Genomic DNA, 15,391 nt, shown 5'->3' with positions numbered 1-15,391 from the left:
CAGTTTTTGTTAAAAAAGTGAATTCTTATCCCAAAAGTTCAACCACTTCTTTTTTATGGGAGAGCTCATCCATTCATATTCATAATTATGATGATTGTGTATTTCCTTCCTTCCTATTTTTCTTATTTGTCTTCTTTCAAAATCCTTTCACCTTTTCCCTTACCAATTTTGCTTCTACCATCTCCCTCAGTCTGCCATCTCTTCTGTCAGCAACTCCTACCTAACCCTACCCAAGCCTTTTAATTAATTTCCTTTTCTCCTACTTTCCTATTGGGTAAGATAGACTGTTGTTTTCAACTAATGGTGTATATTATTCCATCTGTGAGGCAATACTTGGGAGTAAGTTTCAAGTAATGCTCATTGCCTACCTTCCCATCTTTCCCTCCACTATAATTGGGTGCTTTTCGTGTCATTTCCTCAAATTCACTTTAAACCTATACTTTCTGTGGATATTCCTTCTAACTGTACTACTACAGTAGTAGTAGTGCCACTACTAGTGGTACAATTTTTTTAAATTACAAATGTCATCTTTCAGTGCAAGGACATAAGCCATTCAGCTCCATTGAATCCCTTCTTTTTTTTTTTCCTTTTTCCCCTTTTTAGGTTTCTCTTGGGTTTTAATATTGGTCAATTTTTTTATTCTTCATATGAAAGCTTGAAATCTTTCTACATCTCTAAAAAAAAAATTTCCCCCTTGAAATGTTATGCTTAATTTTGCCTGGTAAATGATTCTTGGTTGCAGTCACTGGTTCCAGGGTAACAGAGTAGTCTTCATAATTTCTTGAAAAATGTTATCCAGATCTTCCTTTTGATTATGGCTTTTAGGTAGTCCAATGATTCTTAAACCATCCCTTTAATAGATCTTTTTAGATCCATTTTCCAGTCAGTTGTTTTTACTCAGAGGCATTTTACATTTTCTTTCTTTTTTGTATTTTTAAAATTGCCTTGATTCTTGATGTCACAGAATCATTAGCTTCCACTTTTCTCATTTCTAACTTTTAATGTGTTGTTTTCCTCAGTTTTTTGTACTTCCTTTTCCATTTGGCCAATTCTACTTTTTAAGTTGTTATTTTCTAAATTGGTTTCCAAGATTCTTGTTTCCAAGACTTTTTTTTCATAATTGTCTTGCATCACTTTAATTTTTTTCCCAATTTTTCTTTTGCCTTTCTAATGTGATTTTTAAGTTCCTTTTTGAGCTCTTCCATGAGTTTCAGGCTTTGAGAACACTTGTTTTTCTTTGGGGTTTTACAAAACCCCCAAAACCCCAAAGCAGCTTCTTCAAAGATGTTTTGACACTATTGTCCTCTTCTGAGTTTATGTCTTGAGTTTCCCAGACACCATAATAATTTTTTATGGTTAGATTTTTTTTTTTTTTTGCTCACCTTTTTTGGCCTTTTCCCTTTCTTTTAGATTTGAGTTCTGCTCCTAGAATAGAAAGGACATTGCCTCAGAATTCTTGTGTCAGGGGCTGCAGGTTTGGTTTACCTGGTGCTGCACTAATGTTGCCTGGTGGCTCACAGGGGACTCAAATCTGGTGCTGCATTGAGTAGGAGGGGTAAAGAGTGGCTGGCAGTGGTGGAAGTTGTTGGGGTATGACAACTTACCTGGTGTTGAATGGGAGTCCCTGTGGTGTATCTGGCTTATGGTGAAACTAATGGGGTATTTCTGTGTTTCCCTGGGGGTTACATTGAAGCACAAGTGTACACTTCCAGTACAAGCTGGAAGCTGCCTATTTGCCCAGGGCTAGATCTCTGACTGGTTTACTGATGTGGGGCTTTCTGCTAGCTTGCTGGGATGCTTCCAGTTAAGATTATTTTAAACAGGAAGTCACTAAATGGCTGGCTTCTTTTGGAAGTATGAAACCATGTCACCAGCAGTGGCCTTCTGGTGTCCTGGAGTATCAGTGTACCTCCATGGTAAGGTATCAAGTTTCCTTTCTCCAAGCATTGCTGCTTTTTATGGAACTTAGCCTGGGTAGGACTTATGGTGCTCATACCAGGTACAACAATTCCTAGTTACAACTCTGGCTTTACCTGGTTAGTATTCATTTAAGTCTTTTACTAAAGGTCATTCCTCTAAATTAGATTGACATTAGACAGACATTAGTATTGAATTAAAGTGAGACTTTTCCAAACAGGCAAAACAGAATAAGCATGAACATGATCTCTTTCAAAGTACAATATGGAGCTTGCTTGAAAACAACAAAGGATTTGAGACAAGAATAATTCAAATATAAGGTTAGAGAACATACTGGGGAGAGGTTGTAGAGGACCTTAAAATGCATCTAAAGTGTTTGGATTTTGTAGATGATAGGGAACTATCACAAAAAATGGTCCTTATGCTGGACTCTTCCATTGAAACAAAGGGGAATATTTATTAACTTGATTTTTTTTTTCCTTTTATTTATTCTGAACTTAACATTAAACAAAATAAGCATCTGTATATATGCATAGTAGAACAGGAAAAGAACAGTTTACATTAAAGCACATGCTTTATCATATATATCGCCTGCCTTTGAAAAATATACCTTCAATTTAACCTAACTTTCAGAGCTATTCTGCTTTTCTGTGATTTTCTGGCTCTCTTTTTGTTCATTTAAAAAAATACTTTACCCTTTCATCCAGCAATGTCTCTAATGGGTCTGTATCCCGAAGTGATCATAAAAAAGGGGAAAGGACCCATATAGGCAAAAATGTTTGCAGTAGCCCTTTTTATAGTGGCAAGGAACTGGAAACCGAGTGAATGCCCATTAGTTAGGAAATATGTTTAGAGGAATTGCACCTATATTGGATTGCTTGTTGTACATAGAAAAGTATGGAAGACAAGGTTTTGCAAGGGTGAATGATGACAACTATTCTTTGCATGTAGTTTGAAAAATAAAAAGCTATTATTTGAAAAATGCGAAAATACTTCATTGACCCTCATTTTCAAATGCCCACATCCTGAAAAAAATCTTCATTTAATCCTTCCACCACCATTATTTTTGTATATCTCTTCTGCCTATTTTAACTAAATTTCTCAAAGAGGGATGCAGGCTACATCTAACAGGATTGTTTCAAGAAAAGCACACTGTAAACTGTACAGTGATGTTTATAAGTTATTACCATTAGTGTTATTGAGAGCCACAATGTATCAAAAGCAGCTTTATTGTTACAAACATATGCAGGCAAAACCCATATATAGCTTCCTCTTCCTCCCTCAAGTCTATGCAATTCTCAACTGAGTTCTTCAAAAAAAGATTTATAACCTTAATACTAGGGCCTGTTTCTTCATTAGACCCTCTTTTTAGAAAGAGCTTCTCTGAGTGCAAAATGGTCAGTAATACTTCTCCCACCATTTGTTTCCCAGTCTGATACTGGTTACTGACCATTATCCTCCACTGCTAGCTTTCTCTTCTGTGCTTCTCTCTAATCTTTAGCTTTTGTTAAAGTTGCAGCTCTCTCTCTAGGAGTTGACAAATCTGAATTCTTTACCTCTTTATGATTTTCCATTCTATCCCCCTCCAACTTCCTTTGTTAGATATTTCTAATTGCTTCTTCATTGATATGAAGTCAATACTTAATTAATTGGTTTAATTAGTATGTCTTTTGTGACCCAATCACGGACAAATAGGCAAATTGACACATCCAGTCTTGAGTTACTTTGAAGGTTTATGATATGGACCAAGAGCTCTAAAATTTATTTACATGGGTTGGCAGTCCATTGTTTTAGATAAAGTACTGTAAGAAGTCACCTAATCCAATCTTCTAATTTTATAAATGTAGAAACAGATCTTGACCTTGAAATGACCTTGAAAAATTTTAATGCTGAGGAAATTAAAGCCCAGAGAAGTTGTTACTTGGCAAGGACACATTGGTAGTAAATAGTTGAGCTGGAAATGTAAATGAACCCAGATCCTCTGGCTCCAAATCCAGTATTTTTTCTGGGCAACATATTTGATGGTAGTATATATAATATGATCTCAAGAGAAGAGATGCTGAAAGGGAAGAACAATTATGTTTCTCTTACAGTGATCTCATGTGTTGCTCATGAGAGGGGAGTCAAAAATGATGCCAAAATTTGTGCAACTAAGAGAACTTGAGTGGGTAAATTAATTGAAGGAATTTCTATTGTCTTAGAGAATCCTTCTAAAAACCTACTTCTTTTTGAACTAAATCTGATAGTTTCATATCTCTCTACAAAGGTAGATTCATTAAAGGAGAGAATTAACCCACAACCCTGCAAAAAAAATAACAAAATACCAAATAAACAAAAACCCCTTGGAATGGGTCAAAAGATTCAAATATTAAAGCTTGAAATTCAGCAAGCAGATCTGTGTTTAAGAGATGTGACACTTATATGGAAAAATGCCCTAAATCACTATTGATTAGAGAAATGCAAATTAAAACAATTATAAAGTACCACCTCATAGCCATCAGATTGGCATATATGATTTTTTTAAAAAGGAAAGTAAATGTTGAAGAGGATCTTGGAAAATTGGGATACTAATGCATTGTTGATGGAGTTATAAACTGCTCCAACCATTCTGGAGAGCATTTTGGAACTATGCCCAAAGGGCTATAAAACTGCATACCCTTTGAATTCAGCAATACCAAGATGGGTCTATATTCCAAAGAGATTTTTTTTTTAATTTGCCAATAAAAATTGTGAATTACTTAGCTATTTTGAACAATACAATGATCCAAAGATAATCTCAAAGAACTCATGATGAAAAATGTTGTCGATTTCCAAAGAAATGGAGATGACATCTGAATACAAACTAAAGCATACTATTTTTCCCTTCCTCCCTCTCTCCTTTTCTTCTTTCATTTTCACTCCTTTCCTTCTTTCCTGTTCCTTTTCTTGCACAAAATAACTAATATGGAAATATTTTACATGATTGCACATTTATAATCTACATCAGATTGCTTACTATGTTAGTGGGGGGGGAGGGGAAAAGGAGAAGGAGATAAAAGAGTTTGGAACTTAAAACTTAAAAAAAACCAATAAATATTTTTTAAAAATTTACATGAAATGAAGAGAAATATTTTTAAAAGAGATGTAACAGTTTTAATTCCATATACATGATTAATAGGAATAATCCAAGAATAGATACTTACCTGTTAAAGTGATTCTTCAAAGAGATTATCACTGTTCTTGGAGTCTTAATTTCCTTGATGTAAAAACAATGATCATTGCTTGTGAGAGAGCAAGAACTCCTAGTGTTTGACTTTTAGAAAGCATATTTTTTGTTTTTGCAGAACAGCATTTGGGGCTTGGGCCACTCAAGTGAATTGGCAAAGAAATTTGTGTCTCTTTACTAAAATTTCAATCTGTCCTACAAGTAAATAGAGGAAGACCTAGAAAAGGCCACTAAAGCAGACTGTTTAAGGATGACGATTGGGATGTCACAGCCCACTCAATCATTCAACAAGCATTTATTAAGTGCCAAGTGCTTGCTTATGTTTTACGATGTTTAGCATTTTGTTGGCACTCAATGCCTTTAATTCTTCAAAAAAAAAAAAAAAAAGAAAAAGAAAAAGGGAAAGAAAACCACACCACCAATGGAACGATGGCTCAGTGAACGTTACTGCAGTTAAAACTTGTCTGACCTCACACCTCGCGTAAGGGCGAAAGAGGGCAGCACTCTTCAGGTAGCCGGGCGGGAGGGGGTTGGGCTCCCAAGCCCAGAAGCCTTAGTGCGCAGGTTCCCCCTCAGGGGCAGCGTAAATTGGTCGCCAGTGCGCAGGCGTCTGCTTCCATCCGGGTGCTTTCCGCGGCTGATTGCGGCGGGGTGGGACGAGGGGCGGGGCCAGTGGTTCATTGTGCGCAGCAGTGAGAGTCTGGCTGGGATCTCGGGCCGGGCTCGAAGTTGGTGAAGCCGCCGCCGCCCTCGCCCTGCAGCTCAGGAGCTGCCTCCGCTGCGTTCTCTCTCTCTAAAATGGCCGCCACCGCCTCTGGTTCCTCCTCTGCCACCTCTGCAGCCTCGGGGCAGTCGGAGAGTAAGAAGATCAGCGACCTGCGGGTGATCGATCTTAAATCAGAGTTGAAGCGGCGGAACCTGGACATTAACGGAGTGAAAAACGTGCTCGTTTCCCGACTCAAGCAGGTGAGGCCCGGCTGGGGAAGCGAAGGAGAGGGGGCGGCGTCCTGCGCGGTCCTAGGCCGCGCTACCCGCCCTCTTCTCTTTTCTCATGGGACGCTGCCGTGGGGTTTGCCTGGAGCTTCTCAGGCCCAAAGAGCTATGTTTGTGAGGAAGGGGCTAGGGGGGGTTGCTGCATCTTCTCCCCCGCGCCCTAGCCGTATCCCCACGCCCACCCCTACCTGGGTCCGCCGGGTTGCCCGCTCCCCTCCCCCCTTCCCGCCTCGGGTTCACGGGTCAGGCCATGATGCTCGCGGGCGGGTTCTAAGGCTCCCCTGCTCCGAGCTTCGCTGCATCCGCGCCGCGGCGGCCCACCGGGTTCTTCAGAGCAACGAAGGCAATTTAAGAAGCCGAGGAGGGGCATGTGCAGGAGGCGAGCGCATGGCGATCTCTCGGTTTGCGGGGGGGACGGGCACTTAATAGCTTTCAGTAAAGTTAGCGTGTCTGGCTTCAACGGCTCTGTGTTTACCGTAATTAAATTGGCAGTTACATGGGATAACCAATTAATATCTATTTCTGTGGAATACAGACTATGTATGTAAGAGACGAACGTTTTCTAGTAACGTGGACTATGTTATATAGTTACATGGTCTGAAATAGACATCTTTGATATATACACTTAATCAAAAATATAGATACACATTCTGTAATATGCATAAATTAATGTCATATTATGTGTATACTAAATTTAGATAACAATGTATTTTATAACACACGGATATCTTTACATTTAGAGATCTATATGCATAGATTTATGTATATATAGAGAGATACATATGTTTAGGGAGAAATCTATATCATTGTAAGTGTATATAGAATGATCTAGAGATAGTATAGAGATCTACACAGATACATAGCTATGCAAATCTCTATATAGTTGACCATATTTTAAATTCCCACATCCCATAGTAACGGTTGGGCTTTCAACCGTTGAACCTCTTATTTCTAGGTATGTTGGGATTGTGGGGGAGGGAAAAATTGCATTACAAGAATAAAGACAACACTTGTTAATACATTTAAATGACTCATGATATATAATACTTAAGTAGATCTTAGTAATTAGTTGTCCAATTAATATTCCGCTGCTCCTCCCCCCCATGGGTTTCTATTTAATTCCCTAACCCCATTGTTATTCTTTAACATAAGCTTGTTACAATCTGATTTTACTGATTTGTGTAATAGTTACTTCTGCAACTATGCCTTAAATACTATTTTAAGTATCTTAATTTCTTGAAGTAGTTTCTATGATAGGGATGCCTGCTTTAATATTTTGTATTTCAAGAGACTTGAGATATGTTTATTTCATTTCTAAAGGTCAATTTAGATAAATTTTATTTTATTATTAAAATATCCATTTAAATAGAATTTGTATATTAACCTACCTTTCTAACACAGGCAATTGAAGAGGAAGGAGGTGATCCTGATAATATTGACCTGTCCTCTTCCGGTGATACTTCCAACAAGAAAGCAGCAGCCAAAAGCAAAGGTTGTTAAAAGCTTTGAAAATGTGTATGTTATATAACTAGTTTATGCTTTTGTGCTATTTGCCCTGTTTATATAGTGCTATATATTTTGCTATTTGCCAATGGCATTTTGCCGCTTTAGAGCAAGGAAGACTTCATGGCAAACATTGCCAGTGTTTGGGGGGAGGGAGGGGACTTAAATCATTTTGTGTATAAGATTGATTTGACACGACCTTGACCTAAAAACCTGAACTTTGGTATTATATTACTAATCACTTTATGATATCTATGCCTTTCCTAATATAGGAGACGGGGTGGGAAGGAAAAATAGGAGGACAGGAAATAAACTATTTTCTTTTTTCTTCCTTTTTTTTTTTTTAACAATTTTTTTAAATTAAACTTTTTTCTTGACAAGTTCAGTTTCATTAGATAAATTGGCACCAATTAGTTATATCTCATAGTAAAAAATTCAAATCAATGCATATTACTGTAATTAATAACTTGTGACTGAACTCTTCCTTCTCTCAATTTTTTCTCATTTATAATCAGAATTTAATTTTTATAATTTTATCAAACATTTCAATTATGTGAGATTTCAGTTATGTGAAACTTTAAAGTGGGTTTGGGGAGGCCATCTATTTTAACTTTACTCTTCTGGACCTCAGTAGAATTGTTTTTCTTTAGCTGTTTCTCCTGTTAAACTGGACTGTTCTCTTTAAGCCTAAATTCCTGAATTTTATCTCTTAACTATGTCAGTGAGTGCTTAATAAGGTTTATTTCAGAACTTATGGCAAATTATTGTAACCCTGATTAATTCCTTCTAGTGCTATTTTGAAAATTCTGTAAATTGCAAAGAAACATATAGTAAAATAATCATTGATAACTAGGAATATTAGAATTTCAAATAGTTCAGATAGTATTTTTATGATTGTTAAATAAAACAATTTTAATTTTTTTGTTTGATTTTTCAAGTTCCCACAAGAAGAAATTAGGCAAAAGTCTGTGCCAAATTAAGGACACTGAAATGAATTATTTGAACATTATTTCAATTTGGGGGGCTGTCAGTTAATTTCTATATAAAGTATTTGACTTCTTGTCAAAATACTTGATGGGTACTTCTCCCTCTCCCTTCCTCTTTTTCTGTCCTCTTCTCCCTCCATTTTCCCCTCTTTCTTTTTCTTCCTACCCTCTCTCCAATTCTTGAGATTAGATTTCCCTATCTCCCCCTAGCTGGAAGTATAGCTATCATTCATAAGCCTCATCCTGTTATTTCTCATCTTGGAAGCTTTGACTTAACTGTTTTCTCATGTAGCCTAGTTCTATTCTCTTTAGGCAGCTTAGTGGCCCTGTGTTTTTGGGAGTTTACCATAGCATTACTGCAGCTAAGGACTGAGCTCAGATCATACACCAGCCTCAGTTTCCTTGTTAGTTGGAATTGTAGGCATGTGCCATTTTGGTATTTGGATTAAGAGACTGGTAAGTGATAAAAGTGTCTGAGATCAGATTTGAACTTTAATAATGTTCTCTCCACTGCACTATCTAGCTGCCCCCTGATTTAGAGATTCCTAACCTGAGTGCATGAAGTTTAAAAAAAAAAAAAAAAGTTGTGATAACAGTATTTCAGTATAATTGATTTCCCTTGTGATCATATATATATCTATATTGTTTTATGCATTTTAAAACATTCCAGGAAGGAATCCATGACAAAATAGATTGAAAATCCTTGTACTATCAATTTTATAGTTTGTATTCTTCAACATATTATACAAAAGTGTGCAGATGTTACTTATTTGATGGCCTGAACTTTGGGAAAGTATAAAAAATACCAAAAACCCTGAATTTGCAGAGTATTTATTACCAATTTATTAGAAAAATTAGAATTTTTATTTACATGAGTGCTTTCCATTATCATAGGAAAATTAAAATTCAGTAAGATAGGTTTGGTTACTATTCTGATTTAATATATGAAAATAAAAGACACAGAAGGATTAAAAAGTGACTTGATTTGGATCATGTAGTTAGTAAATATCTGAGACAGGATTTGAATTCTGGTTTCCCTGCTCCATTCACTATACCAATGTTGTGTAAAACTTTAAATTGAAAATGATTCCTGCAGGCCACACACTTTGAAAACCAAGAATTGACATCTGTCATCTATGTATTTTTATTTTGTTAAATATTTCCCAATTAAATTGTCATCTGATTTGTTTACCCTGGGAAATTTGCAGTCCAGAGGCTACAAGTACTTTTCTACTACATCATTGGCTCAACTTAGATGTATAAGGAAAAATATACCAAAGCCCAGGTTATCTACTCCCAGGAATGTTCTTACTCCTTTAGAGCCTAGTTAGTCTTACTTTAGATAGTTTTATTAATTGGGTAATTTTTATTTTCCCCCAACCCATAGCAAATCAAAAAGTGGTGAAGTGGGAATTACTAGAAGAAAACTTGTTTTTTGAAAGCAACAGAAACCCAAGGAAAAGACAGAAACTTTCAAAAAGTTGACAACTTGAATCATAATAAGCCATTTTGTGTAGAGGAAAACTGTTATACACCCTAATAGGTCCAGGGAGCAATTGAATTAATAAGCATGTGCAATTTTTCTTTAAGAAAACAAAAAAAAAATTAGATTTTTGTTAAATAAAGTCAGGGAAGGTGTAATATATTTTTGTTTAGATTTATAAGAAATCTTCAGAAAGGCCTGGAGAGACTTACACGAACTGATGCTGAGTGAAATGAGCAGGACCAGGAGATCATTATATACTTCAACAACAATACTATATGATGACCAGTTCTGATGGACCTGGCCATCCTCAGCAACGGGATCAACCAAATCATTTCCAATGGAGCAGTAATGAACTGAACCAACTATGCCCAGAGAAAGAACTCTGGGAGATGACTAAAAACCATTACATTGAATTCCCAATCCCTATATTTATGCACACCTGCATTTTTGATTTCCTTCACAAGCTAATTGTACAATATTTCAGAGTCTGATTCTTTTTGTACAGCAAAATAACGTTTTGGTCATGTATACTTATTGTGTATCTAATTTATATTTTAATGTACTTAACATCTACTGGTCATCCTGCCATCTGGGGGAGGGGGTGGGGAGAGTAAGAGGTGAAAAATTGGAACAAGAGGTTTGGCAATTGTTAATGCTGTAAAGTTACCCATGCATATAACCTGTAAATAAAAGGCTATTAAATAAATAAAAAAAGAAAGAAAGAAAAATAGATTTATAAGAAATCTGTAATTAATGATACTACATAATAATGATACTGTTGGCTGGGAAATAGACATATTTGGAATATTTATTTTCCTCAATGATGCCAGATGAATGAAGTTCCTTAATTTTGTTTATTTTAAAACACTGCAGCAAAACTTCATGTAATTAGACTAATGGAAGAAAAGACCTTATAAAAAGAAGTTTTTAAGGAATTGCAATTATCTACTATGCACAAAGTTGGGTTCATTTTTAATCCTGTTTAACCATTCCTTTTTCAATGTAGAGATAGTTTTTATTTTTAATCAGCATTTTAATAGCCTATATATAGGATAGATGTTATTTCTCTTCACTGTTTACTTACCCTTTTTTATCCTAAAGACAGGTTAAAGAAAAACTTAAGTTAGATGTGACTGTATTGTAAGTATTTTATTTGCTGCATCTTTAATATAATGCTAATCAGACACTATTCAATAGCTTTTTTCTGACACTTAAGTTTCATTGGGTACATACAAAATACTTTGCCATTTCTTTTGGCTTCTTAAACTTGTTTAACTCCAGACATAATAAAAACAACTGCCAGGTTTTTAAAAATATTTAATGAATTAAGGAGCATTATTATGGAATTACTATGCAAAGCACTGTGCCAAACACTAGAAATATATAAAATAGAAAAACATAGTCCCTGCTGTCAAGGACTGCAAATTAATTTAATTTGTTAATTAACATTCACAATCATATCACTACCTACTTATGATAATTTAACAATTCTCATCTATGATTCTGTTCTTGGAAAAAGTTATATAACTCAAGACTATGTAAATTTTTTTTTAATTTTCTGCATAGAAACTGAGGAGAGGTCATTCTCCCCCCCCAGGGCAATTGGGGTTAAGTGACTTGCCCAGGGTCACACAGCTGGGAAATGTTAAGTGTCTGAGACCTGATTTGAACTCGAGTCCTCCTGACTTCAGAGCTGGGCTCTATCCACTGTGCCACCTAGCTGCCCCATAAGGAGAGGTCATTCTTAACCAAAGATAGGCTATTCCACTTTCAGTGGGAATGACTACAAACACCATATTTGATTAAAAATAAATTATATGGCTATTTGGAATAAGATTTTCTAAGGTTAATCAATTTATTAGCATAATAGTAATCTTTTACAATTACATTTAATATGATCTAGAATCTAGTATAATTAAAATAAATTATAAATATATAAAATATAGATCTAGTGTAATATATAAAATTCATATATCTTATTCCACATTAGCATAATGAAACTTTAGGGAGGGTTTGGAGGGAAGATTTTAGTTATTTTGGAGAATGCTTGAAGAATTGATCTAAGAATATTTGTCCTACCTGTGTTCTTGGTTACAAATTGGAAAAACAACAACAAAAATCAGAGGTATTAAGAATCAAGTTGTGGTTACTCTGTTGTCTTAAAGTACATGAGCTAATTCTTGTTTGTATTGAATAAGCCATCATTTCTTATCCTGTTGTTTCCTAGAGTTCTAAAAATAGTCCTTCCTGCTCCCTCTCCCCCTCTTTTAAGTTTTAATGATTTGATTAATAGGCTGTCTATTGATTAACTGGTCATGCACTTCCTATGCATGAGATATAATTGATAATTTGCTATCTACCCACTAAATATCTTTCCATTTTCCTTTGGATCACCCATGGTCTTGATTTTTGATACTGTTGTTAATTTCAAGGCTTGGTTATAAGCTCTCACGAGGAGAATAGCGAATTGTTTTGGTGTCAAAGAGCTGCTTGATTTATTGAAAAAACCTTATATAGTTTTTTAAATAAACTTTAAGCCCCATTCTCTTTCTTTTAAAAAAATACATACAGTATGTATAAATACAATAAATACAAAATGTAATGGAAAAGAAAAAAAAAGCATAATTTGGAACTATTTGAAGGAACTAGAGTGCTGGTCAGGAAAGGCTTTTTGTAGAGGTAACTCGAGTCAAACCTTGAAAGAAGATTGGGATTATAAGAGGCAGAGATAAGCAGAAAATACGTTTTATTCCTGGAGACAGTCTGTGCAAAGTCATGGAAGCTTTTGTGGAGTTGGAATGTCAGACAGAGGCTAACAGCAAATAGATCAGTTTGAAGTAGAGAGTGTGGGAAGAGCAATATTATATGGTAAACCTGGAGAGTGGAATGGAGTCAGCTTGGGAAGGGCTTTCAGTGTCTTAAGAGAGAAATGTGTATTTTAATACAGAGACAAGAGAGTCCAGAGATCTTTACAGGTAGGGAATTGATTTTGTCACATCTGTGCTTTTGGAATATCACATAATGTGGAATATGGAGTTTGCAATCAGAGAGCATAGAGACTGGATTCAGAGGAAACTAAGAAATTTCTTTGACCTACAATGTTTGGGCCTTTTCGGAATTGTATGTAGCCTAACACTTTGCGTTCAATAAGTGTTAGGAAGGCTACTGCTAGGAGTATGGGGATAATATAGAGTAGAAGGTTTAGTGTAAACATTTGTTAAGAAGAGGGTGTGAACCTCTGGTAGTAAAGGCTTAAACTTTATGCAATTACCAATTCGCCAAATCACCAACCAGGTGATATAAATTGGGAGCCAAAGAAAGACTAGTAAAGTGAGGTATTGGCTAAGTGTCAGATTCTTCAGACATTAAGGAGGATAGACTGAGAGTGACTAATTTTGGCAAGAGTAATTTTTTTTTAAAACAAGGATTATTAGAAAGAAAAACATAAGATGTTCTGGAGGTAGGATCATTTTAATGCATATGAGGAATAAGGTAGAAGAGAGAGTCAACAGTATTCCAAGGTGGTTAACCTGAGTGACTAGAGGGATGATAAAATGCATGAAAAAAAAATTTAAATGTGAGGTTTTAGGAGAAAAGGTAATGAATTTTGTTCTGACTGTCTTGAAGGTACTCACCAAACTTTATTAGAAATGTCTGATAAGCGGTTGGTATAGGAATGAAGTTTGAAGTAGGTGGTTAGGTTATGGAAGCTAGTGTTAATTGAATTAGCACCTTAGCTGCACATAGGTTTGGAGAATGATATGTATGGTAATCTAGCAAAGGAGGCAAAGTGGCAAAACAAGTAGAAGAACCAAGAAATAGCAGTCACAAACAAAACAAAACAAAACAAAAAAAAAAAACAGGGAAGATTACTGAGAAGTGAATAAAGAACTTTGGAAAGAATGAGTTGAGAAAAGACAAACATATTTGGCAATTAAGAGGTCCTTGATAACTTCTGAGATAGCAGTTTCAGTGAACAATTAATTACAAAAGAATTGCCTAGAGTTTGAGACATGAATTGAAAGTGTCCTTTTTATAAAAGGAAAAACAAACTGGCTATCAAGAGGCAGTTTCACTGTCTCTTAGTGCTTTATCTTGTGTTCTCAGACTTTGAATTTATGTCACAGGTATTGGCTATATTATGATTTGATTTTCAGAATCTATTTCTGATCCTCTATAATAGATACTGGAGAGAAAACTACGGTTTTATTTTTTGTTAAGTTTTCCAATTGCCTTTTGTTGCACACCATGGCATAAAACATATTTCATCTTAACCAACTAACATAGCAATTGTATCTGAAAGTGTATATTTCATCCTATATTTTAATCCCCTATCGTTCAGGTATATCATCAGTTTCCTGGCACTAGAAATTATTCATTACAGTTTGAGAGTAGCTACCTTTTAATGTTTTATTTGTCATTAATGTGATTTTCTTGGTTCTGCTTTTTTTTTTAATTGAACCACTCTATACAGCTCGTCCCATTTGTTTCTGAATTACCTATTTGTATTCTATTATATCCATATACCACAATTTGTTTACCATTCCTTAATTAATGAGCATTCATTTTGTTTCCAGATGTTTTTTTTCCCTACAATAAACTGTTGCCATAATGTAATATTTTTGTAATTGACCTTATAAAGATGTACGTGCTTTTAGTAATTTAGTAATAGCATTGCTGAATCTAAGGAGAGTGACTTCACATAATCTGTACATTAACATGTTCTGCCTCTCTTTTGTTGTACTACTGGCTCTATTGAAACTGGAGAAGGTTATGAAGGCCTGAATGTGGTTTTGTATATTTATTTACTATTTTCTTTTTTTTTTTAATCTACTATTTTCATGGATCACCATCACCAAAGAATTAGTTGTCATGGCCAGCCTACTCATGACAACCATTCTGTATTTAGTTTAAGCTGACTAAGCTGGTCCTTGGCAGAGGCAGTCCTTGCTGGACTATGTGTCAATCTGATTCCCCTTTAATCTTTCCTTTGTTAATTATCTCAGTTAATCAGATGAATGGATGCCTTTCTCTTAAAATGAATCCTTTTCAGCTTGGTTAGAATCTGCTAGATAATATCTATCCTTTGAGAACCCAGTCACTTTTCTACATCTCTACTATTAGAGGTAGCCTTCTGGTTAATTTCCTGCTTACAGATGTTCTTCCTCCAGTTCATCTTCTGTTCACCTCTGTTGATCATCCTAATACTCCAGTGTCTGTCTGTTGCTAACTCCTTCCTTCCCCTACCTCTCTCCCACCCCAGCCCCTCCCCCCCCCCCCTCTCTCACACACACATACACA

The 15,391-nt window shown here is 35.6% G+C and overlaps 2 protein-coding genes across 2 annotated transcripts in view; one reads left to right on the top strand and one right to left on the bottom strand.

Moving 5' to 3' along the window:
- Positions 1-5,497, bottom strand: part of RNF111 (ring finger protein 111) — a 140,477-nt gene extending 134,980 nt beyond the window's left edge. Inside the window, exon 1 of the mRNA XM_031955282.1 lies at positions 5,100-5,497. The gene's annotated coding sequence lies outside the window, so the exon portion shown is untranslated. The remainder of the gene's footprint in view (positions 1-5,099) is intronic.
- Positions 5,498-5,920: 423 nt separating this feature from the next.
- The window catches only part of SLTM (SAFB like transcription modulator), a 40,839-nt gene continuing 31,368 nt past the window's right edge, over positions 5,921-15,391 (top strand). Inside the window, exons 1-2 of the mRNA XM_031955281.1 lie at positions 5,921-6,088; positions 7,517-7,607. Of these exons, the coding sequence (XP_031811141.1) occupies positions 5,921-6,088; positions 7,517-7,607 (259 nt within the window). The remainder of the gene's footprint in view (positions 6,089-7,516; positions 7,608-15,391) is intronic.

The sequence above is a fragment of the Sarcophilus harrisii genome, chromosome 2 (assembly GCF_902635505.1).
Source record: "Sarcophilus harrisii chromosome 2, mSarHar1.11, whole genome shotgun sequence".
Lineage (NCBI taxonomy): Eukaryota > Metazoa > Chordata > Mammalia > Dasyuromorphia > Dasyuridae > Sarcophilus > Sarcophilus harrisii.
The sequence above is the reverse complement of the archived record's forward strand: the minus strand, read 5'-3'. Positions and strand labels throughout refer to the sequence as shown.